The sequence below is a fragment of the Colias croceus genome, chromosome 26, assembly GCF_905220415.1.
Source record: "Colias croceus chromosome 26, ilColCroc2.1".
NCBI classification, from domain to species: Eukaryota; Metazoa; Arthropoda; class Insecta; order Lepidoptera; family Pieridae; genus Colias; species Colias croceus.
The window spans coordinates 3,716,031-3,742,572 of NC_059562.1; the positions used below are offsets into that span (position 1 = coordinate 3,716,031).

Below are 26,542 nucleotides of genomic sequence, written 5' to 3' on the forward strand. Positions count from 1 at the left end.
AAGCTTTTTTTCCACTGGAGGCGTTTTCATGCCCTGTTCGTAAGGGCAGTTCATTTATTGTATACGAATTAAAATGATACATGTAATAAGAATATAACTATCTATTGCTTGTTTTGCGTCAGAACTATATGAACCAAACTTCAGGTTTCTTACTTTTGGTAAACGAAAAAACACTATCTACTATACTAATATGTTAACTACTAACTACTATGCTATTACGAAGTATACAGGTTGTAATCGTTAAGTGTGCACAGGCGATTATTCCGTAAGTATTGCAGATATCAAAAAACTTTATACTGATATCGAAAGCCCTTTACCTAATGAGTAAAATGACAACAATAACTTTTTTTTAAATAAAACGGGAAATATCCAAAAAATTTACAGCAAACACTGCCATACATTTAGTATGAGATATGACTATCCTAAACATGTAATATGAAAAATTTTGGTTCTTTTTTTTAATTTGTGCTTAAATTACTTCGCAAATTTTAATAAAAAATCGTTTAAAAACTGTTAACAGAGCTCGATGTGGATTACAATGCTATTCCAAAACGGGGACATAACTTCGAACATTTTCTTTGAATACAAAATGTATGGAAAATTCAATGTATGGGAATGTTTAATGTAATTTTTTTGCATATTTCCCGTTTTATTTTTTAAAAGTTATTATAGTAATTTTACTTATTAGGTAAAGGGCTTTCGATATCAGTATAAAGTTTTTTGATATCTGCAATAGTTACGAAATAATCGCCTGTGCACAATTAATTGATTACACCTGTACCTATAACAGCGCGGCGGTCGGTAGTCTTCGTAATATTTTATATTATACAATACGTCGTGTAAGGTAAAAAATCTAAATATAATACTCATGTAACATCATCAATATCTATAAATAAATATCACGATTAGGTTTTTATATTTACTATTTATTATAAAAAATTATGTACAAATTAATCAAACCTTTGTTTTCGGTATGTTTTGCATCATTGGGATCGCAGCAATTACAAAACCAGTTAATCAGCAATTTATTATAAAAACTAAGCTTTAATCTACTTTTCTAAAGGAGCGTAATTGAGAAGTTTTTCAATCAAATCCACGTGACCCAGCAACATTCGTCTGCAGCAGTACCTCTTAAGACCAAGGGCGTCTAACGCGTCACTGAAACAATAAAATTTACGTAAATCTCCTTTAAATATATCACTGAATAATCCAATAAGACAATTGCTATAAAATGGGTTATTTTACTTGATGTGTTTACCTACGTTATATTAATTTTATCTAATGCTAAGGGTATTTACCACTATGTTTTAAAGCAGTACTTTTTCTTGTGTAGGAAGTGTGAAGGGAATTACTAAGATGCTATTTTTAAATATATTAATTCGCTTAAAGCTAGAGTGCACTGCATTCTGCAATATGATATGTATTTATAGACCAAATAATAAACAGAAGTATTTTTCATAATGACTAGGTATAAATTCTTATCGGTTGTAAAAAAAATTATATTAAACTCATTCCAACTGCTAAATTATGTTAATAATGAGATGTTAATAATCATTAAGTCGTTACCATTTATATCTATTTCTTAGTAAATAAGTTCGTGTGAAAATATAACTTAAAATCCTTTAATAGAATTATAATATATTCTTTTATATAAATGGAACATATGAAACAGTATTGTGAAGAGAATAACAACTCGTCATGCACGTAAATTATCTTCAGTGACTGGTTATTGTCATGAAAATGGCTGCTAATCTTATGCTTACATAGACGATAACAGTTTACAACTTGACTTTTAAAGACGGCATTAAATTATATTATGAGTTCCGTTTTTCAAGGTGGTTTAGTAAATTTTTCATTTGTTTAAACTATGTTTAGATTATGGCTAAAAATAAAGTTTAATCTTTGTTTAAAAGTTGTTTGGGAATTCACGCTAAAGATAATTTACTACATTTATTTTAATAAAATGAACTAAGCAAGTATTTCTATAGTTTATATGCATATGTTATGCAAGTACATAAGCAACAGCACCAACTTCCAAATATCTTCAAAATCCATTCAACAGTTTTCATGTGAACAAGAAATTATCATACACTAGCCGCCTAATTCCACCTAGGTTGACCCAGCATAAAAACATCATAAAATATAGCCTATGTATGAACACAGATGACAGGGATGATGGATTCTAATAGTAAAAGAATTTTATAAATCGGTTCATTACTTTTGGGAGTCTATTCAATTAAAACAAACAAACATTCAAATCTATTGTCTTTATAATATTAGTCTAAATTCATAATCCATATATTCTTACAAACTTAATTTCCATCATAAACTAGCGGTCCACCCCAGCTCCGCCCATGGTACAGATTTACGTTTTCTCTACATAAGAATTATTCTCGTACTTCAAGGAATATAATAAAAAAAGAATATTCGAAATTGGTCCACTCGTTCACGTGTGATGCCGTGACAACGCAACACAGGTTTAATTTTTATATAGTAAATAATAAATAATTTTAACACTTACCCCTCTGTATATTCAGCTTGAAGCAAACCAAGATACGCCTCCCATTTATTCCCAATAACTTTTCCACATGTGAAACAACGCACTGGTATGATCATTGTTGCCTGTAACAATAGAATATTTATAGAAAATATTCTCACACTATTTAAAAGAAACAATGCCTATCATTAAGTGCTGGTTATATTTACATTTTCTTTCTCTTCATTAATTTTGCATAAAATTGTTTATCACAGTATTGGTATTAGGTTCAAAATATGTAGACCAGTTTTTATTCTAATTACAATAATGGCATCTTATAAATACATACGATATTTGCTGCATCAATATTTAATTCATTATCTTTTAATTCAATAGGTGTAATTTTCATAATGTAATATCATGTATGGATTTGCAAATGCATTGGCATTTTTTTTTAAACTAGTTAGGAACACAGACCAAATTGTTTAATTGATTAAGTTTTCTAATTACTTATACATTTAATAGACTTATAAATAATATAGGTATGCAAAACAAAGAAATTTGCAATAAGTAGAAATTGAGGTTAGAATAAATTATAGTAGTGTATTTCATATTTCGTATTTATATATGTATCTTAAGCATATTACATTTCAATTCAATTTCGTAAAAAGTAATAAGTTGAAATATGCCACTAATAATCTTATAATCAAGAAATAATCAAAACATAAAAATTATGTTTAATCGTTTGGAGAATCAAAATCTTACCTTTTAGCGGTCAAATGGTGGACAAATGGACAAGTGTTAGAAATAAGAGTTATAAATTAAATACACAGACTCAGGATTACTGAAATATTTTAATTATTCACACAACAAATTACAAAACAACAAACCACATGAACCGCTTGTTATTTCATTGGTTATTTCCATTTGTTTTTTGTCAACTCTGTCACTTGTCAGTGCGAGTTGCGACTGTGACGTATGACGTTTCGGTGATTTTGCGATTTATCCTTGGATTTATCGAATATGTTCCATTCTACGAATAGGTAACTATTTGTTTCTTTTATATTATTATAAATGTTTTTCCTTTTGTTTTAGATTCCGGCCAAATCATGAGGTTGAGCATGGAACAATATCTAAATTATGACGATAGTCAGATGGTACGTTATGATTTATTATATACCATTGGTTTTTTTTTGTAAGAGCAAACAAATGGGCAAGTGGGCCGCGGTAAAGCTGTGGGTAAAGCTATTGCATGGCCTTCAAGCCACACCTTCGCCCGTCGGAGTGGGGAGCGTGAGGTTTTTTCGTTACGGAATATCTCGATTTGGTTCCCGCGCTCAAAGCCCGTGATAGAAGGTGGATAGAAGCTATACAATTTGTTTTTCCTGTTCTGTGTTTGAAATATTTCGTGATATTGTAAAACTGTTAAAATATGCGCAAACCTGTGGTACAAACAATAGAAATTATAATATTTTATGTTAGTGGTTAGTGCCTTAATAAAAAGGGGATTGAAATCAATTAAAACGTGATTAAAACAATACTTTTATGTTATGAGGTTCGTTATGAATAGTTTGTATGTTGTATCAACTTGTATTACAATATTATGTTCACAAGCTGTGTTCAGAAGCATGTTCACCTAGGTATTTCTCATCTGTGCAAGTTTGGCAAATGTAAAATGTCATGTGACTGTCAATTTGACTTGCTACACAGTACACACGACAGTTCACTTATGTCAATTTCCGACTTCCGTGTTTACATTGATATTTACAAAGAATAGATTTCTATTTTCTAGTTATAAATACATATAATGAATTATGTATAATAATTAAATTCAATTAGTAACGAACTCTTCTCATATTCTGTTACTAATTGAAATTAAAAGTCTCAAGAGAACGTGCATTAAGTAATATACCATAGTGTCAGCGCGCTGTCTTCGAATTTCGAGGTCTCAAGACTCAACGCCCCTATTACTAGTCCTATATATTTTTTAGTGGGTAATTATACGTTTGCAGTTCTATATTCATTAGTTAATTACTCAATATAGTTCTTCAAGTTATTATTTATTGCTATTTCATTACATAAACAATCATAAAATTCCATTCAAAATAAACAAAGAAAAATCTTAAATTTAGCTAATTATCTAATCGCGTTGAAAACCAGACATCGATCCCATAATCTAAATATGGGAATATGAATTGAAATGGCTAGTGATAAAAATTAAGGCCTAAATAAAAAAAGAAGACCTATAAAAAATGGACTCCGATGAAGATATTCAGCCACTTATACAGTATGGATCAATTGAGAGGACCGATTTATTATTGGGAATTAATAAACAAAATTTGAACATAGATCCTGATTTTGAACAGGTAATAAATATTATTTTATTTGTATAAAAACCTTGTTTGGTGGATATGAAGATGTTAGTTTTTGAAGTTGAAGTTGATTGTAGACAAAATAATATTAAATTATTCAGGTTTTAGTGTGAAATTAATTATCAGAATCTGAGTTGAATACAATATTAGCAGTCATTAACAAGCTGAAATAAAATATAGTTTTTCATCGTGCAAGTGATCTTTTTTTTAACATTTAATTTTTTTTTAACAACTGACTGTTTCCCGCGGGTTTTTCCGCATTGCTCCGCATTGTTCCTGTTGGTCTTAGCGTGATGATATTATAGCCTATGGCCTTCTACAATAAATGGGCTATCTAACACAGTAAGAATTTTTCTAATTGGGCCAGTAGTTCCTGAGATTATATCGTTGTTCTACATATTATGATCTATGTAGAGCATGTTATCTAGAGACTAGAACATAAAACAAGACCTAAATATGTAAATTATCTTGTTTATGATGTTTATTATTATAATTAATTTAACAAAGATATTTATTTATATGTATTATATAGCTTGTTAGATAGATTTGTCATCAGCATATAGGATTTCTCTTTTGTTTGTGTATTTTAACCCTTATTGTATAAAGGAAATCCAAAACTAAAAACATTTTTTTTTTTATAAAATTGCATCAATAATCATTTAAACATAAATATATCGAAACAGTCTTAATAATGATGAAACAAGTTATGAAAAAAATTACTATTATACTCTTATCACTAAATATTTCTGGCATTATCTTGTATAATAAAATGTAACAACTGGCCATTTGTATGAAAACAATGAGATTATTATGTAACAAATATCATATCATATTTTGTAAAGCTAAATGAAATGTTAACATGTTTTCATGATACCATGAATTGCAAGTTGTTTTAGTTAAAATACCTTCTAAATTTGTGATGTAATAGTGAGAATACAATAAAAAAATCACTCAAAAAAATTTAAAATAGACGCTAAAAAATTATATATTTTAATTAGTGTATTGTATATGCTTACATACTTAAAAATCACAGCTGTATTAGATATTAAAGGATAATGTTTAATTAAAACATATTTAACATTTTTAGTCACTTTTTTATGAAAGAAGGCAAATGAGCATGTGGATCGCCTGATGGTAAGCAATTTCACAGACCAGAGGCATCTACAGACGGGTCCGAAGATGTATTGCCGACTTTTTTAGGTGCAGGTAGATTCTCTTTTTAAATGCCTCGATGTCATAGGCGTTCGGGAATATAGCTTTTGTCACTAAAAGAAAATAAAAATAGTATAAACCATAAGTTTATATCTACTGTGGCACTTGTCTGTAAAAAGAAATACAATAAAAACATAGGTAATTTAACTAAAATGGATATCATTTCTTCTTATTTGTAAGCCTTTTCTTGCAGAAGTAGGCTTAGAGGATGAAGGCCTATAATTAAATAAAGCAGTGTTATTAGATTAGTATTTTAAAGGAAATATGTTTTACAATTTGTTTCTTCTATTGATGAAAATTGTATTTTAAGATACAGTATGTATAAATTATATTAAAATCAATAATTATTTAAGTTTCACAGTACATATTTCAAACAAATACTATAAACAAATCTGGAAAAATAGCAATTATGTATTTTTAAAAGACCAATTAGGATAATACTAGCATTCCGCCCGCGTTTTTTAAAGAAAAATTCGCATAGTTCCCCGTGGGATTTCCAGGATAAAACCTATCCTATGTGTTAATTCAAGTTAACGTCTATATATTATGTGCTAAATTTCATTGTAATCAGTTCAGTAGTATTTGCGTGAAAGAATATCGAACATACACACTTCTTCACAAACTTTCGCATTTATAATATTAGTAGGATTATTGCGACTTTGATTCTATTCATTTTTAAATTATGTATTGAAATAACATATGAATCATTTTAAAATTTACTGTAGCTTTTTTAGCTAAATTCATCTCATTTTACTTTATATACCTAACACCTGTACATCATATAAGAAAATAATTTATTAATGTTTATTGTTCTAACGAAACATTTACTAGCAATAAATACAAAGACCTATATTTTATATTAAACAATGCTATGATGGAAAATACTTTTCTATTGTAGTAGTTTTTGATATAGGTAATACCTATTTATTTATTTATTTATTTATAATTATAGAATTTCCAACAAAGGATACAGTTCACGTTTATTACATCTTATTAAAATACATAATCTACTGTACCTTTAATTACAGGAAATTACAGCGTACCTACAACATACGTTCAATGTTCACTACAATTCAACTACAATTTGTCATTTTATTAAAAAATATTAGGTATATAACAATAATAATTAAAGAGCCATTATATAAATCAAACAAGCATTACTATTGCAGATTTTAAATTCAATAATATGTAAATTTGCTGAAAAATAATATAATATAAAAAATTAATTTTTATAATATAATAATAATCTAAAATTTTAATGTAATAATATTTTAAATGTCAAAGTGCTTGAATATTCCAATTAAATTCATTACAATTCATTCAAACTCCTTACATAAAATACATTTAATAAGAAGAAGACAACCTATGTTTATATAAATTCTGTTACTCCATTACTAAATCTGGAGATTTAAAGATCTTTAGCTATCTTGAGCACAGAATATAAATCCCATTAAAGAATCGAAAAATAAGTCATAAGAGACACGAAAATGATGCAGCAAGTCATGAGACCTCATATATCCTACTAATATTATAAATGCGAAAGTTTGTGAGGATGTATAATATGTGAGTGTTTGTTATTCTTTCACGCAAATACTACTGAATCGATAACAATGAAAATAAGCACACATATAGAGGACAACTTGGATTAACACGTAGGATAGGTTTTATCCCGGAAATCCCACGGGAACGGGAACTACGCGGGTTTTTCTTTAAAAACGAGGGCGGAAAGCTGGTATTAAATAAATTTAAAAAAGAATGTTTTCAGGTCGTCTATGGTTATCGCAAGAGTCGATGGAGGACTTACATAACATATTTCCTGTCAGTACTAACATGTGGGGTTCCGTTTCTGGTGTTCCACTGGGTGCCGAGACTGTTGTTATATGCATCTTCAGTTAGATCCAGTTTTCAAGAAGCTGACCAGGTTTTGGTCATTGTAAGTGTTTGCAAATTTTCGACACACAATAAACCTGTTTAAATTAGACATGAAAAGACTTGGAGACTATAATTATTTTTTCTTTTTCAGGAAACATATCAGAAAAAATGTAAAACTCATTATATACACAAGATATTAGTTAAAAATATAGCAGATCCTAGGTATGTACATGGTAAAAAAATTGAATTAATCATTAAAAAATATTTTGGTATATTATTGGCCATTTATGATGATACTTATTTATAACTAAAGTTAATTTTGTTTATGTTTTAGTGGTCTTTTAAATGAAGGCTTTGAAGACGAATTTGGAAGTGAAAAAGTTCCTATAGACAGTGCTGATGATCTCTATACTCCTATACATTTGGACGATGGCACTACTTTAAGTAAGTACATAATTATTAGTTTATTTCTTCATATATTTGCAAACAATTACATACGCTTACAATTTAACAAGAAATACGTACATAAACTAGTCTTTGGTTAATATTCTGATTTCTGATAATGATTATTAATTAATAGTTGGTCTCTACGAATAATCTATATTTAATTGCTTCATAAGTTTCGTAGCAGAACTAATATTAAATAAAATTTATTGCTACTTATGTTCAAAACTCAAACTCAAACTCAAACATTCATTTATTCAATTAGACTACTATTTAGTAGCACTTTCGAATCTTCATTACATAAGTATTTTTAACATTTACCACCGATTCGGAAAGCAGTATCTATGGAGAAGAATCGGCAAGAAACTCCATAGTTGCTCTTTTAAAATCATGTCAATATTACATAATATGTAACTTATATCTAACTTATACATGTTCAGTATATATGTTCAGTATATACCAATAGCTATTTGAGATACATAGTTTATATTGTTTAGCTCTTTCTTTAGGAAAGGGCTAAACAATATAAACTATGTATGTACACAATATATTCATGTACTTATAATAGTTTTCAATATAAGGCATATTATTCATCTGTTAACATGACTTATTAAACCAAGTTAGCACTAAATCGAGACTGTATGTACATTAAACTGTGCCTTTTTTTGTAAATACATTTTATTATATTTTAATCCTAGATGTACAGCAATTCCAATACTTCCGACACAAGAAACAATGTATAGTATGGGATCCGGCTAGATCGAAATGGATAAGACTCGCGGGTGTGGAGCGCGGGGCCACGTGCGCTCAACTACATTTACTGGCTGCAAGACCGCCGTGCACGGAACGACGGCTTCGCATGTACGATAATTTATTTCAATATGCCTAAATATTAACATACAACAAAAAACAAAACTCTTAATCGTCAAATCGTGTGCAAAATGCGTTGTATAAGACTTTAATTGAAATTAACAACTTATTTCTCGGCAGTAATGTTCAAAATCGCTAAATACTCTAATTGAAAAACTATGCCTAATATGCGACTGGGCAGAGTTTTGATTCAGACAATTTGATTGAATGTGAATTTAGTTGTTTATTGTTAATCAATGCACATCACAAATTTAATCTAAATAACCTATTGCAGGTTAAACATCTATGGCCTGAATGAAATCAAAGTTCCAGTACAAACAATATTGACTCTAATCCTTCTAGAAGTTTTCAATCCCTTCTATGTGTTCCAATTGTTCACAATAGGAGTCTGGTTAGCTGAGCCTTATTACTATTATTGTGTTGCTGTTGTATTGATGTCGACTTTTGGTGTTGCTACTTCAGTTATACAGACTAAAAAGGTTAGTGCTAATGAATATTTTATATCTGTGACATTCGATCTATAAAATTCAAAGAAAATATATTGAAAAAGTGTTCTGGCAAGATTTACCTTGTGGTAGTTTTATGTGATACATATTTTATTATCAAGTAACATTTACTGACCTAAACTTTGTTCATTTTGCAGCTTCATGTTCACTTTTGCTTTATAGAAAGTATTTATTTGAGAGATATTTATAGTGTTTTGATAATTTCATTGTTTTGTTTTTTAAATTGTAGAATCAGCAAAGTCTCCGAGCGACCGTGGAAGCCCATGATACAGTGGAACTATGGGGTGGAAGACGTGTGGATAGCAAGGCCTTGTGTCCAGGAGATGTTCTGGTGCTACCAGCTCATGGCTGCCTGCTGCACTGTGATGCGGCACTGCTTACTGGCTCCGCGATTTTGAATGAGAGCATGCTCACAGGTAAGGTGGTAGTTTTGATGGTCGGGTCTGGGTGGTCTCCGTTAAGGTGGGATTATACATTTTTGTCCCATGTACCACGTGTCTCGAATTGTGATTTGATGATTAAATCAATAAATAAATAAAACTGTTCCACTAAATTTCCTCCGCGATTTGATAGATGGCATATATGCCTTACAAAATTTTTAATTTATTCGACTTTAAATATCGTCAATTCAAAATAGTTAATATATTGACTCATACAATAATAACATTTATATTTTCCCAGGTGAATCGGTTCCCGTAACGAAAACAGCGTTACAGCGAATTGACAAAGAGTTTAACTTGAAGGAACATAACTCTAGCGTTTTATTCTGTGGCACTAAAGTTATTCAAACGCGTTACTATAACAACGAACCGGTAAAGTAAGTATATAATTTAATACACTTCTACTAGCTAAAACTTCAATTTATTTATTTATTTTTTGATAGAAAAATAAATTATGTCATACAATTATCAGGTGTGCCCCAAGGATATGTTTTTGGACATTTTTCTTTTAATATTGATAAGTTCTTTTAAAATTTATTTCTTGCATTGTAAATTATTGATTTTTTTTGTTTTAGAGCACTCGTATTACGCACAGGGTACAATACAAGTAAAGGCCAGCTAGTTCGCAGTATATTATACCCGGTTCCAGCTGACTTCAAATTTGACAGAGATTCGTACAAGTTTATATTTATTTTGGCTTGTATCGCCGTATTGGGACTTGCGTATACAGTCGCACTAAAGGTTGGAATGTTATGACAATTAAATATTTTTTTTATGTTTATAACACTTTTATATTTTACTGATTCGATAATTTAGTCAATATTGATTAAATTAATTGAAATATTGAAATATTGAGGGCAGTTATAATTGGAAATAATCGTAAATATTGATTTTTAGCTTGAATATTTTAGGTAATATTGTTACAATGCTTTATTTAAGTTACTCAATATTTTATAGATGTTTCATTAACTTTAATTTTAACGTTAATGTTAGGTATTAATATTTTTCTTTCGCATTTAACTATCTAATGTTAACGTTTACCCATACTTTCACTTATTTTTAATGTTTTATTTCACAGGCAGCCAGATCGCTAACAGCCCGCGACATAGTGATCAAAGCGCTAGACATAATAACCATAGTAGTTCCCCCGGCGTTGCCCGCGGCCATGACAGTTGGACGTCTGTACGCAGTGGCGCGGTTGCGACGCGCGCGTATTACTTGCCTTAATACGAGAGCGGTTAATGTTAGCGGCTCACTGGATTGTATCTGTTTTGATAAGGTGACGATATTTTTTAATAATAAGTATATTTTTATGAAGTGAAACTTCTTTCGGCGCGTTGAAAGTATATTCTAGATGTCAATTTATTAGTAGATAAAAAAAAAACTTTTTTTTTGTACACATACAGTAAAAATCTTACAAAATAACAATAGATAATAAAGTATGCGAAAATGTTGGGATGTATAATAACGCATATAGAATATCGTTAGACACTGAGCAATTATGCAAACTGAATTGCACTTTGTTGCTTAACAGTTAGAGTCGCTATTTCTATAAATTGTTCAGCGAAGTGTTGCTTCTCTACCTCTTTATTCTGTGTCTTTACTATGTTGATATTATAATTAAAAAAAAGGGGTAGATTGATTACATTTTACTTTCCATTCTACTTTGACGTTTAATCGTGTATGGTGTGCCGTTTTTGAAGATCGAATGTTAAGGTGGTAATTTATCTACACCTTTTAACTTATAATTTAATGGTTATATGACTAATTCTGGTTATTAGACGGGCACATTAACAGAGGACGGTCTGGACATGTGGGGGGTGGTGGCCGTCAGTACCGCGACCTCCCCCCCACTGCTGGGCCAGGCTCAGCGGGACCCGAGGCAGATGAATGATCTACACGAGCTGAAGATCGGTATGGCCTCCTGTCATAGCTTGACGGTACTGCATGGTGAACTGGCTGGTGATCCACTTGATTTGAAGGTGGGTAAAGTGAGGGTAGTTTCGGAAAAAAATGTAAGGTTTTGTGATGGTTAAAAAAATATACAGTGAAGAATGCTCTACTTCTTACTTCTACTCAGGTATAATATTGTTGAAGAACGCTTTTAAATGTAATTTTAAAAGTGATGATGAGAAGTTGAGTTGAGACGATGCATACATTTCTATGTTTACATGTATGAATAATGATTTATATAATTACATACCATTATTTTTTATTTTATTTAAAATGTACTATAACAATATTACTGGAAATACTTCATCAATGAATGTTTTCATCAGATGTTCGAATCAACCGGCTGGTTACTGGAAGAGCCAGATGTTCCAGAATTATCGAACTATGAAATTTTGACGCCTACCATTGTGAAACCAAAGGGATCTGCTAATATTAACGTAGATGATATGCATGTAAGTCGAATTTAACTTTAAAATGGCAAATGTGTTTTTATTAGGTAACAATTTGTGTCCTACTAATATTATAAATGCGAAAATTTGTGAGGATGTGTATGTGTGTGTTTGTTACTCTTTCACGCAAATACTACTGAACCGATTACAATGAAATTTAGCACACATATAGAGGGTAACTTGGATTAACACATAGGATAGGTTTTATCCCGTAAAACCCACGGATACGGGAACTATGCGGGTTTTTCTTTAATGTTATAATTAAAATATTACAGAGTTATGTTTTTGATAGTATGCTGATTTTATCTTTAAAATCATTTTAAGGTTTCCCTAAGAAACCAGTGAAAATTGATTCTGTGTTTTACAAATTGAGTGAATATTGAAGACCTTCAAAATACATTATACCTTACCACAATACAATCAAATTTAAGGTTTTTCTTTCTTACTTTTGGGCATTTTATGACAAATGTTGCCATGTATCATAATTATATTTATATTTTTACCTATTTCAGATGCCACTAGAAATAGGGATAGTGCAGCAGTACCAATTCGTGTCATCACTACAAAGATCTTCAGTGGTGGTCAGGTTACTGGGTGAAGATGTACTAAGGGTGTACTGTAAGGGTGCCCCAGAAATGCTGAGGGGTTTGTGCAAACCGGAAACTGGTAAGGATTTGTTTTTAATACATTTTATTGGAAATGTTTTATAAATATTTTTATATGAGTAATAATGTACAACTGAAACTCTGTAAAAATGTAATGTCCTGATTTCCTTTTGGTTATTTTCGATTGGATTTGTCTATTTTACTACTCTGTTATAAACATTGTATTGTATTGTATGTAATGTATTGTATTGTATACAATACAATGCAATATTTGTATTTATTTACAATATTTCAATATTTATTTTATTTTGATTTGTCTGTTTTACTACTCTGTTATAAATATAATATAAAATATTATTGGGAATTAATTATAATAGATGTTACGAAACCGAAACTTTTTTCTGTTTTAAGTAGGTATATAAAGGACAAAGTTACACTAAACTCGATAAAATTATTATATGACATGTATATTTACATACTTAAAAAAGTTATTAAAGAAAAATATCTTTCATTTGTAGTTCCGAATAATCTAAATGAAGTATTGAGTTCATACGCCGAGAAGGGATACAGAGTAATAGCAATGTCGACCCGCATTATGGAAACTACGTACAAACAATTGCAGAAAATGGACAGGGAAGAGGTAAGGAAAAAAATAATATTAAACATTTGATATTTTGGTTTTATGGCATTCCAATGTTTTATAAATATAATTTTTCAAAGAATAGAAAAAGGGTGGCCGAGTTGTTCAGGCGTCGCCCCGGAATGGCGGAAAGACGCGAACTCGAATCCCGCCTCGTGATCGAATTATTTCTATTATTTAAAAATGTATAATATTAAACATTTTCAGTTTTTTTTCGCGTGGAATCAGTGAAAATCCTGAATAATTTTTTTTGTTAAATAATTGATTATTATCATTCTAAAAAAAGTACTAAGTTACAATATTATGTCGATATTGTTATTCAATTTATTTTAATGTGAGTAACAGAGTATAATATTAAAGATCTTTGTATGTATTGACATATTAAGTTACAATCTTATCTCTTTAGAAAATGTTTCTCTGAATACATAAATAGTTCCTAAACGTGACAGATACAAAGTAATTTCTTTATTACTTATATAATTTTAAAATAGTGTTTTTGTCACGCCATTACAATTCTAACAATTTCAAAAAGATTTCAAAGTGAAACAGACAAAATATTGTATTGCTAAACTCACATAATTTATTTTTTAAATTCAGGTAGAATGCGAGTTAGAATTTCTAGGATTAGTAATAATGGAAAACCGACTTAAAGCCGCTACAACGGGAATCATAAGGGAGCTGAAGGAGGCAAACATACACATAGTCATGATTACAGGTATTTATTGTATACTAGCTGTGCCGCGCGGTTTCCCCCGCGTGGCTCCGCTCCTGTTGGTCTTAGCGTGATAATATATAGCCTATGTTACTCGTGGATAATGTAGCTTTCGAATGGTGAAACAATTTTTTAAATCGGTCCAGTAGTTTATGAGCCTATTCTTTACAAACAAACAAACAAAGTTTTCCTCTTTATAATATTAGTGTAGACATATTATATTGTCGACTTTTCTTGGGAAATTATGTTGGAAAACTATATCTAGATTATTCAGTCGAATGATTGTTATACTAGTACAATGTTATACGTTCGTTTGTTAGTTTCGTTAGTTCTAATAAACTAACAAACCAATTTTATAACTTTACTAGCTGCTCCGCACGGTTTCACCCCCGTGGCTCCACTCCTGTTGGTCGTAGCGTGATGATATATAGCCTATAGCCTTCCTCGATAAATGAGCTATCTAACACCGAAAGAATTTTTCAAATCGGACCAGTAGTTCCCGAGATTTGCGCGTTCAAACAAACAAACAAACAAACTCTTCAGCTTTATAATATTAATATAGATTGGTTTGTAGTTGTTATGTGTTTAGTTTGTTGTGTAGTAACTACCTACATTATTATGTGGTGTATTAAAATATATTCATGTAAAAAACTGATGTTATTTATTTTATTATCGTAGACACGGATCACCTTGTTAATGATATTAGGATAAAAATATCTGAATATTAACTTACAGGTGATAACATACACACAGCAGTGAGTGTGGCCAAAGAGTGTGGTATATTAGCGAGCGGAGAACGAGTGGTCCATCTCACTTTACATCAAGAGAATGGCGGACCCGTTCTGTACTGCCAGAGCACGCTGCATGGGGTAAGTTTATAATAATAATTGATTTATTAATAAAAAATCTATGTTATTGTTACTAACAATATTTTTATAACTGTGTTAGTAATTTTCTAAGTTTAATCCGCAGTATATTATTTCTAGTCTGTGGTTAAATACATAGTGGTATAAGTTAAAAGGCGGGTAGATGCAAAAATATTATCTGTTATATAAATGCGTAAAAAACGTAATGTAATATCTAAAGAAAGCCTCAATCTTATCACTATCTAAAGCCTTAGTGACTAGTGTAATAGTATTAAGTTCATAACAAAAATCTGTAAAACCATTCAGAAAGAACGAATTCTTTTTTTGTTTGTTTACATATTTTTTTAAGAAATATAGCATATCTCAAGTGATTTACATTTCTTTTAGCAACCAATATGATTCAATATCATATGATGCAAATATTTTAAATACAAATGTGTATTCTACGACCTTATCGAGTAGTTTTGGTCCTTCGAGCCGGATCTTATCCATTTCTCTTTATTCTAGGTGCCAATAGGCAAGCGTGTGCCGTTCACGGGGGCTAGCATGACTGAGGACAGTGGGGTGGGGTCGTGGGGCGCGGGGGGAGACGGGGTAAGCGGGAGAGGGGATTTGGAGGCCCCGCGGGGGGTGGGATACAAGTTTGTGATGAGCGGGGACGCTTGGAGGGTGAGTTTTTTTTATTCATTTTATTTTTAAAATCAGTTTTTTAATAGATACCTCACATATTTATTTAACGAAAAATATAAGTGTATTATAGAATATAATTATAATATACTAGCGGTCCGCCCCGGCTTCACCCGTGGTGCATATTTCGCAATAAAAGGTAGCCTATGTTCTTTCTCTGGATCTAAAGATTGTCTGTGCTAAATTTCATCAAAATCGGTCTAGTAGTTTATGCGTGAAGCTGGCTAATAAAGTGGTATTTATACATTGAGATAATACTACTACGTATGCAGGAGACACCACGAACAAAATCTGTGCGCTATTTTTTTGCTCTAACTAAGTTTTAAAAATTATTATCTAGTTAGGTACTTACCGATGAAAGTTATTCCTTTGCTCTTTTCCCTATTATTTGTATTATTTGTGCAATATCGTAACACACACGAAGGCAAATTTGATGCGTTTCACTTTAAAACAAATAAAAAATGAGCGTGCAGTTACGCCATATGGCGTATGTTGAGCGGAACATAAGTGATGTAGGCGGTGTCGTCTCCATATGTATATCTCAATGTATTTATAAGCAAATGTTTGTTTTAAGGCTCTCCGTGAACACCACCCGTCCAGTGTGGGTCGTGTGATTGAGAGAGGCGCGGTGTTCGCAAGAATGTCACCGGATCAAAAGCAACAATTGATAACTGATTATCAGGCCCTTGGGTATTATGTTGGTGAGTTATTTGCTTACTAAGTATTTATTATATATAAAGATACTGCTTTCCGAATCGGTGATAATTGTAAAAAATATATAATGACGATTCGAAAGTGCTTCTAAAAGAAGTCTTATTGAATAAATAAATGTTTGAGTTTGAATTATTCATCATTATTGAAGTTATAAAAGTTTCTTGTTTGTCATCGATGACGATTTGCGTCAGATACTATAATATTGTACGGAATTAAATCCTAAAAAAAATGTTACACTTAGCAATAAATTAAATTTATTTGCTTGGTTTTGTACACACAGGACGAAATGAGTAAGGTTCATTCGAAATAACCTAACTTATGTTTAAAGGCTTGCAAATGTTTTTATCTCGATTAATTTTGTTAACTAGCGGTCTTACTAATAAAATGTTTCCCATTCGCTATGCAATGAATTAGTTATTGCAATAACCTGTCTTGTTTTTATGATTGACGTTTCATGTGAGCAAGAGCAGGACACAGCTATGGTATTAAATGGTTGAAATTTATCCATTGTTTAATTTTTTATTAGTAAGGCCGTTAATTTGCAATATTCACTACAGGTATGTGCGGTGACGGTGCGAACGACTGCGGAGCCCTACGGGCCGCTCATACGGGAATATCTCTATCAGAACTTGAGAGCAGTGTGGCCGCGCCCTTCACTAGCTCGCACCCCGACATCGTCTGCGTTTCCCGAGTCCTACGGGAAGGAAGAGCAGCTTTAACCACCAGCTTTGGCGTCTTTAAATTCATGATCGCGTATTCCCTTACAGAATTCCTCTCCGTCGCTTTTCTGTACTATTTCGATTCGAACTTAACAGACTTCCAATTTCTATTCATAGATGTCGCTCTGATCGTTAATTTCGCATTCTTCTTTGGTATGACCGAAGCCCATACTGGCAAATTGTCCAAAATACCCCCATTGACTTCTCTACTTGGTATCGTTCCCCTCGTATCGCTCATTGGACAAATGTTTCTCATAGCGATCGCTCAATATTTGAGCTATCTAGCGATCACGTACTTCCCGTGGTACGTGCGTCATACGTTCGAAGGTGAAGAGGCCAATAAGTGTTGGGAGAACTACGCTATTTACACCATTTCTATGTTCCAGTACATTATTTTAGCCATCGTTTTCAGTCACGGAGCCCCATATCGTAAATCCGTAGTGACAAATAAACAATTGATGATCAGCATTCTCGTCATGTTAGCGATTTGCATTTACATAACCGTGTCTCCCGCGCAATGGTTAGCTGATTTCTTAGAATTACAGATGCCAAAAGATACTTTAATGGCGTATATTGTTTTGGCTTTAGCGTGCCTCAACTTTGTATTAGCCCTGTTCTTTGAAAGGGTCATCGTTCAGTATTTAATGGAGATTAAGCAAATGGTGCCGAACTTTGTAAAGGAACAGCACGTTAGGAAAACGCCTCATTTATTATTGAAAAGGCAGTTAAACAACATGGACTATTTGGAAGGAAATAGCTCCGTTGATTTTGTGGGCGAAGACACCTCAGTGGAGGGTAGATGAAAATTATTTTCGCCGTGTATACGGTATACTTTTAGGCGCGTTTTAATATGTTACCTCGATTTGAAATTCGCTTTTAAGCGTTCGAAACGAACGAAATTATTTCTACATTCCGTAAATGCTTTTTTATTATTGTTTTTGTTTTTATTAATAATTTACATGATCGCGTATTATTTATGAGTATTAAAACAGATTTATATGTTTTTGATATTATTATTTGCTTAACAGATTCTAGATATAGAATTTATTTTATATTATTATTTTTGTTGTGAATGTTTGTCACAATTTCTTTATACGTAAGTTGTTTGAATGCAAGATTTTTATGCATTATTTGTTTAATATAAGTATAATACGAATGTTATAATCTCATATAACACTATAAATATTATTAAGGGATATTATATTATGATAAACTTCGTAATATTGCATTACGCATATCTTTATTTTTATTAATAAAAAATTCTTATAAAATAATATCTGTATGAGAAAAAATCTATAATTTTATAAGTAATTAGTGTATCTTAGTTAAATTCACTCTTCTCTTTGGTTTTATAGTTGTTTAATATTTTATGAACATTTCTAATGTATTATCTTATGATTAGTGTTGTTAAAGCACAGTGTGATAATTAGTTTTATTATATAAGTGCCTTAATAGTTTTAAGATTTCGAACTGTGTTCAATTTTAGACCTTATCGCCTAGATTATAAAAGTAAAGTCACGGTAACCCAATTTTTTAGAAAAATTATATTCCTGTATGTGTGTATCTAGCAAAATAGTATCTAATGCTAAGGGTGCTTTTCCACCAATTAGGATGCTAGCTAGGATGTGTATCCACAGATTAAGTTACTATGTAAGTGTAGCGAGGAATGCTTCTGTAAAAACCAAACATATCGCTGCATTTAGTTTGAAGTTTGAAGCAATACTATTGGTTATTTATAAACACAATCCTCGCACATTATTGGTGGAAAAGCACCCTTATAAGGATGCATATTTCACAATCCTAAAATTTTAGTATGTTTTTGTAAATTCAATTGACAATCATAATACATATAGACTTTACTTTTATAACTATTAAAAACTAAAACACAAATAAAGCATTTGAAACTGCAATATGCATAAGTTAATTTTTTAAACTTAACTTGCATTTGTAGTTAATTTTGTATGTTGGTGCTTAAATTAATATATTTGAAATCGAATGCGATTGTTACCATCAACTTTTAGTCAAATTATAAAAAGCTGATTCTAGCGTATACAAATATCATAAGTTTATAAAATGGATATAGGTATGTGATAAAAGTATGATACATTGTTGATAACATTTGAAATATATTCAATATTTATTAGTAATAGTCTCAAGTAATAATTATTACTTGTTAGCAGGTTTGTCAGTTAAATTTCACAAATCGTGATAAAATGTAACTATAAAATTAAGTTACGAATTCATCTATCTCAATTTTATAAAAATTGGAGACAGAATCTGCCACAATTTTAGTATACCTAGATCCTGAGTGTAATTTTAACTACAAAAAATTAGTTTGCACCATATGTCAGTATTGTAATACATATTTCAATTATTGAGTGGAAATAAAGGAGTACAATCTCGAAAGAAAAGTATCCGCTAAAATGTATCAAATACGGATGACTCTACGAAAAATGGCGCGCTTTTTACAATTTAATTGATAAAGACTATGTAGTGTAATAAACACGTTCTAATATTATCACAGACTATATAATAATAATATACTACGTACCTATATATTAGAGATAAATACACTTTACATTACTATTAAAGAAATGATTAAAGATTTTCTTATTCTAACACCACTATTGTTGGTTCTTTGTAACATGTTTTGGCGGTCTCTTCACGCAATATATTATGTACCTATGTAGGTATATGACGTATTGTACTCTTTTATCTACTCTCCTTAATTACAATATAATTGTAATCGATTTTATGAAATACCTAGATAGTGTGTACTGTGTGTAATATTAAAACGAATTCAAAATATTTAGCGTTTTTTATTGTGCCCCAATGACCTTGAATAATGCATTGCGATACCTTGTTTTATAAAAAATCACAAAAGTAATTAAAACAAAAGTTACGTAAGTACCTTAAAATATGTTTCTAATGGATCAATATGTTTTTAATAGTCAGTAAATAATTTTATATCTAATAGTTATAAAATTATTTACTGACTATTAAAATACATATACCTAGGTACTTAAACTAATAACAAATTATAGTTGTTTCCGAATTTTTGTTAAAAATTAACAAACATATCTTCAGTATTTGGAAGACAACTAGGTAGTTACCATTAATAAAATATGAGTGTCAGTTTTTAATATTGAAATATGTAACCGATTTTTTACTAAGTAGATTAGAATGGATATGGAATACTATACCTAGTTATGTATACATATACCTACAAAAATAGTAATTTTGCGATTTTTCTCTGTCTCTCTGTTTGTTCCGCCTAATCTCGGGAACGGCTGGACTGATTTTGACGGGATTTTCACTGACAGATAGCTGATGTTATAAGGAATAACTTAGCCTATTTTTTATTAACTCAGCCCCCGGAATCACAGACACAATAGAAAATCTATTGTGTCGTGGTCGGATCGGGCCGCTCGGGGCTCAATGGGTTAAACCGATATTCTCACAGCATGCGGTACGGCAGCTCACAAGTAAAAACTCAATCACGCGCGCGGGTGAAATCGCGGGACGCAGTTATAGCCTATACTTACGTTAGTTAGCTTGGCTAGCAAATTATTAGAAATAGAATTATTCTTAAATCATTATAGTATTAAAGTTTTTTGTGTAACAGAACATTGGCTTAAACAATGTCAGTTGTTAATAAATGTTGATAATTATGAGTTAAAAAGTATATACTTTAGGAAACATGCTATTCATGGAGGTTCTCTTATTTTTGTACACAATAGTGTAAAATGCAAAGAACGAACTGACATTGTGTCTATCTGTAGAACGCACCATTGAACTGTCCTGTGTTGAGCTGGAGCGTTATATTATTGTTTGCGTTTATACCTAGACCCCCTTCGTTCCTTGCGTAAACTTAATCAATAGGTATGGAATTAAAGGAAAAGCCCAGAACCTCATAGCGTCATACCTGCATGATAGGATACAGACTGTAGTTGTTGATGGAGAACGTTCTAGCGGTGCTTCAATTATTAACATTGGTGTTCCGTGTTCCACACGGATAAATTTTAGGTCCCTTCTTGTTCTTGGTATATATATCTTCCCTATTATTTGCAGGATAGGTGTGCTGTTTGCAGATGATACCTCATTATATGTAATTATAATTATAATTTTTAATGTGGATAGGCATGACCCAAATGTTGACGAAGTGAACAGTGCTCTTTTACACATATCTGAATGGTTTACTGCCAATAATTTATTATTAAATGCCAAAAAAACCACTTGTGTTGAATTTTATTTTTCCGATTAGGTAGCTAAAGTTAAAAATTCATTTATAGGTTAAGGTATACGCTTTTACAATATAGTTCAGGATACATCGCCCATTTTTGCAAGTGACTACTGGTGACTACTATCAAGCTAATTTTCCGTTTGTAGCTTTATTTTGATGAGACGCTCAATAATTTCGTGTACGAAAGTCTCGATTGTGGTAGATAACAGAGATAACAAGGATAAAATTTTTTGATTTGATTGAGGATTTGATGGTTCTCAAATATTTATTACTTTTTTATAAATTTCTTTTTTGTTCAATCTCAAGATAATTACCTAAATTATTCGAAAAAATATTTGTCCTACAAAATCTATGGTTTGTTCTGTGGTTTGTTCACAGAGTCCCCCTTTCCAAAGTGTATCGATAACGAGGTCATCATAAATGATCACTAACAAGCTGATTTTTTTGTTTTCACTTAGTTAATGTTTATATAATTCAACAGACATATTGTCCTACAAATTGCGTAATATTATGAAATATCGACATGATTTTAAAAGAGCAACTATGGAGTTTCTTGCCGGTTCTTCTCCATAGATACTGCTTTCCGAATCGGTGGTAAATGTTAAAAATAATTAGGTAAGTACCTATGTAATGACGATTCGAAAGTGCTACTTACTAAATACTTAGTAGTCTAATTGAATAAATGAATGTTTGAGTTTTGAGTTTAGTGCCACAGAGTTATGTCTCTATGCAATAAACCTTCCCTTTTTTACTAGTCATTACATTGTATTATGTAAAAAGTTTGGAAAATCCAAAAGTGCACGCCTCATAATCTCATCCTTTACAATAAAATTGATTATTTATAAAGGTGTATATAATATAAGTATGTAGATACACTTGTTCTCATTTTTTTTTTTTTTTTTTGTATGGTGTTTCTCAATGTTAGCCAGAAGGGCTACTACATTTTAACGCGGACGCGGGGGTGAACTGAAGGTTCACCCTGGTAGCGACATGCACAAGGGCGTCCCCCCTTGACGGGGACCACGAACCTCGGCTTGAGCTGTCGCTTGAGTGGAGGAGGCCAGAAGGGCCCTAATCGGACGGGACTTGTTCTCATGTGCCAATGCTCTTGTACTGTCTCAAAACAGTTGGAAAAGTAAAGAAAGCGGTACCGTAATAATTGAGCTATTTTTCTTGTGGATGTGGATTTAACTCCCACCTAGATGTGAAACTGCGCAGGTTTAAGGGACTGACTACCAACTTATTTTTTTAAACCTTGGCTTATAGTATAAAGAATCGAGTTTATAATGGTGAATTTTGAGTACACTATAAATATATAAAAAAGAACGATATTTTTTTTTTGTTTATTTAATAACAATTAAACCACATCGAATCAGACCCTGAAAAATGAAAGGGTTCTATTCCTGAGCATACTCAAGCGTAAGAGAAAAAAAAAGACGCGATTAGTAAAGTATTTCGGTCGCTATCGTGTTAACAAGAAAATCCTCCGCACATACAGACACACGGACGTCCAAGACAGAACTTTTTTAAACTGTTTTTTAACTAGTTTAAATAACAAAAATGACATCAAAAATATCATGAATGTTAAAAATAGTGTTTTTTCTTAATATGTGTGTGTATGTATTATCTTACAAGTGCAATGTATGATACATAAAGACATTTTAAGTTTGAAAAATCAGACGTTTTGCGCGAAGTGACAGTAGTACCCACCTCAACGCTTCGCTTATGAGGCGTGCAATACATATTATGATTTATGAATTGATCATGATAACTAATTAATAGGGAATTGCTAGAATATAGAATATTAAAAATTTCACATTTTTGGTGTGTTTTTCTGAATTTTACGTTGTAATATGTTGGTATATTACAACTACACATTACATTACACATAACATTACATTATAATACAAGTCCATTCTATATATACAGACTTTAGGAAAGCCTTCGATAAGGTTAATCATAGGCGACTACTTGGTAAACTATTCTGCGAGGGAATCCGCGGTAATTTGCTGCGTTGGCTCTCTTCATATATATTAAATAGATCTCAGATAGTCAGAATACTTGGAAGTTATTCTCGTCCTATTCCTGTATTATCGGGTGTTCCTCAGGGCTCAAATCTGGGCCCTTTATTATTTGTGATTTTTATAAATGATTTGTGCAATAATTTCTCATCAAATTGTTTACTTTATGCTGATGATTTAAAAATATTTAGAAAAATTTTCACTATAAATGACTGCATTGAACTACAAAATGATTTGAATAAATTAAAAGATTGGTGTGTTACAAATGCTATGTTTCTTAATGTAGATAAATGCTATGTTATGGAATTTGGTAGTACGGCAGTAAAAATAAAATATAATTATTCTCTGAATGCTAAAAATCTGATATGGAAGTCAAACGTACGTATTTAGGAATTATCCTTGATAGCAAACTCTCATTTTTGGACCATTATACACATATTTATAAATCATGTAACAGATTGCTAGGGTTTATTTTACGTTCATGTAAAGGTTTCCGGAATCCTAAATCTTATATTTGTCTTTTTAACTCTCTCATTCGTAGCAAATTGGAATATGCAAGTATGATTTGGTCCCCCTTTTATTTGATTCATATAAAAAATATAGAAAAAATCCAAATCAAATTTTTGAGAATACTTTCATATCGGTTTCATCTAAATAAAACGCTTCATACTTATGAGGAAAGATTATCTTATTTTAAACAAGTAAAACTGTCAGATCGACGAAAAATATTGGAATTAATATTTCTAAATAAAATGATATGTGGTCAACTGTCCTCTGCAGCTCTTTCCCAAATCTCCTTTCATATACCACTTAGAAGTAATCGAAATAATCGAACTTTCACGTTGCCAATCCACCGCACCCAAAGAGCATAATATCATAGCACTCTAAACAGAATCTGCACAAATTACAATAAGTTGTGCGAGATAATTCCAGATCTTGACATTATCGCGAGTAAACCTATTAGATTTCGGAAATGCCTATTAACCTTACTATACTGTCGCAGGTCCTTCAATAGTTTAGAAATTTGTCTCTAGTAGTATTGTACCATTCCCCTTTTTAAATTACCTATTATCTGTTAATTAGTATATTGATTAGGTACTCTTTGTTTATGTGTAAGCGATTGTAATTTATAGTCTAGTAGTCAACACATGTTATTGCAATAACAATTAGTCATTAAGGTTTATGAAGTTAAATAAGTATTGTACCTATATTATTGTTATATGTGTTTGTGTTGCAAATAAAATAAAAATAAAAATAAAATATTACATATTATTTATCCAGAAATCTAGAATAGATTTAAAGTTGATATAAATGATCATACAGTTTTATCTGTTTTATTTCACAGATACAAAAAAATAATTTAAATACATCTGACATCATCTGACATTTATTTAGTCCATAGACAATCCTAATTATAGACAATGACTATTATTCATTGATTATAGACCAAGTTATAGACCAATGAAGAATGCAAAGAGTATAATGTATATATAGGAAGAATGTCAAAGTGCTGAATACAGATTTTTAAAACCTATTACAAAATCAGATTATCGGCTTCGGCAAATAAAATAAAGTACGTACTAGTGACTTTTAATATAAGATAAATTAAACAACAACTAGCGACCTTGCAAATTGTGATGCTACGTCTACTATTTTGATTTGTTGTTACGCCCGGTTTTTTGCCAGTAGACATCCGAGTGCTGAACGAGTTATACGGTCCCTAGTTTGCTAATAAAGCGATTTATGAATGAAATTATCAATTATTATCGTAGGAAGACTCCGCAGTTCCTATTTGGTCAGATCTGACCTTAGTTTTAAGTAAGAAATAACGTCCCACGCCGCGTAATAAAGCTTCCTACGCGCCGCCAATGAAACTAACTACGTTGCGACAAAAAAAACGATGAAATACATTCGAAACTATACGAATTGAAAATACTTTCCAATCATTAACCGTGCACATTCATTATTACTAAGTAAAAGTGCAGTTTGAAGTGGTGTGTTGTGTTTTTTGCAGTGATTCTAAATTGGCGGACTAGTCCTATTAGCAGGTGATTTTCGTAACTTGTCAAGGTTAAAACGCATTAAAAGGAGCTGGCTTCTATTTATCAGAACAGATGGTAAGAAATGTAATTGACTATTTTACTTAACTTTAAAAAGATTTATCTAGACTTCATTCAAGCTTTTATCTAGACCATGAAATATTGTTTGATTAGCATAAATATTAGGGCCCAAAGCTATTGTTTAACGTATGCATATCTATTTTAATTAGTTGCTAACACTTTATAACTGGTTAAAGACTGAACTTGCAACAATCCAATGGGCAAATTTACTGAAAGTGCAATATTATAATGATGTAGGTATAAAAGATTGAATTTACTACTTATTTATTTTGGAGGAACACCAATAGCTGAGCAACATCACTCACTACTGGACCCTTTGATAAAATTATTCTTTGAAACACTTTACCCAATTTATTAATAATACTACATATTGAACTTTAAATAAGAGGCATTCAGTAGAAAGAAGTAGTTAGCATGCATTCATGCTATTTTTTGTTTCTTTAATCTTTATTGTTTTATTGATCTCATTGAAAATAATTTTAAAAAAGCACATTTTTTACAGATGCATCACAAAATTAAATCAAAATGGATTCCAATAAGATGACTTACGGATAAACAGTAAATAGAACTAAGATATCAGAGGATTGCAAGATAAAATAAATTACTTTTTATGTTACAAAG

The 26,542-nt window shown here is 31.1% G+C and overlaps 2 protein-coding genes across 2 annotated transcripts; one reads left to right on the top strand and one right to left on the bottom strand.

Annotated features, from left to right (window-relative positions):
- Window positions 1-905: 905 nt before the first annotated feature.
- Window positions 906-3,393, bottom strand: LOC123703415 (DNA-directed RNA polymerases I, II, and III subunit RPABC5). Its single transcript, XM_045651379.1, has 3 exons — window positions 3,242-3,393; window positions 2,522-2,622; window positions 906-1,158 (listed from the first exon to the last, which is right to left on the bottom strand). The coding sequence occupies exons 2-3, from the start codon at window positions 2,614-2,616 to the stop codon at window positions 1,050-1,052; spliced, it is 204 nt and encodes a 67-aa protein (XP_045507335.1). The 5' UTR covers window positions 2,617-2,622; window positions 3,242-3,393; the 3' UTR covers window positions 906-1,049.
- Window positions 3,394-4,226: 833 nt separating this feature from the next.
- LOC123703380 (polyamine-transporting ATPase 13A3-like) lies at window positions 4,227-19,370 on the top strand. The gene is made up of 19 exons (XM_045651296.1): window positions 4,227-4,842; window positions 7,826-7,993; window positions 8,084-8,154; window positions 8,267-8,376; window positions 9,075-9,237; window positions 9,521-9,725; window positions 9,982-10,168; window positions 10,434-10,569; window positions 10,768-10,933; window positions 11,271-11,471; window positions 11,974-12,174; window positions 12,472-12,597; window positions 13,107-13,260; window positions 13,718-13,839; window positions 14,437-14,554; window positions 15,287-15,420; window positions 15,925-16,086; window positions 16,679-16,805; window positions 17,376-19,370. Exons 1-19 carry the CDS (start codon window positions 4,729-4,731, stop codon window positions 18,338-18,340), a joined length of 3,630 nt encoding a protein of 1,209 aa, XP_045507252.1. The 5' UTR covers window positions 4,227-4,728; the 3' UTR covers window positions 18,341-19,370.
- The last annotated feature ends 7,172 nt before the right edge of the window (window positions 19,371-26,542 follow it).

Coding starts and splice junctions, on each gene's coding strand:
- LOC123703415 (XM_045651379.1), bottom strand. CDS start 2,616: ATGATCATACCAGTGCGTTGTTTCACATGTGGAAAAGTTATTGGGAAT. Junction 1,159..2,521: donor CAAGCTGAATATACAGAGGG/GTAAGTGTTAAA, acceptor TTATTGTTTCAG/TGACGCGTTAGACGCCCTTG.
- LOC123703380 (XM_045651296.1), top strand. CDS start 4,729: ATGGACTCCGATGAAGATATTCAGCCACTTATACAGTATGGATCAATT. Junction 10,570..10,767: donor TATAACAACGAACCGGTAAA/GTAAGTATATAA, acceptor TTTTTGTTTTAG/AGCACTCGTATTACGCACAG. Junction 12,598..13,106: donor TTAACGTAGATGATATGCAT/GTAAGTCGAATT, acceptor TACCTATTTCAG/ATGCCACTAGAAATAGGGAT.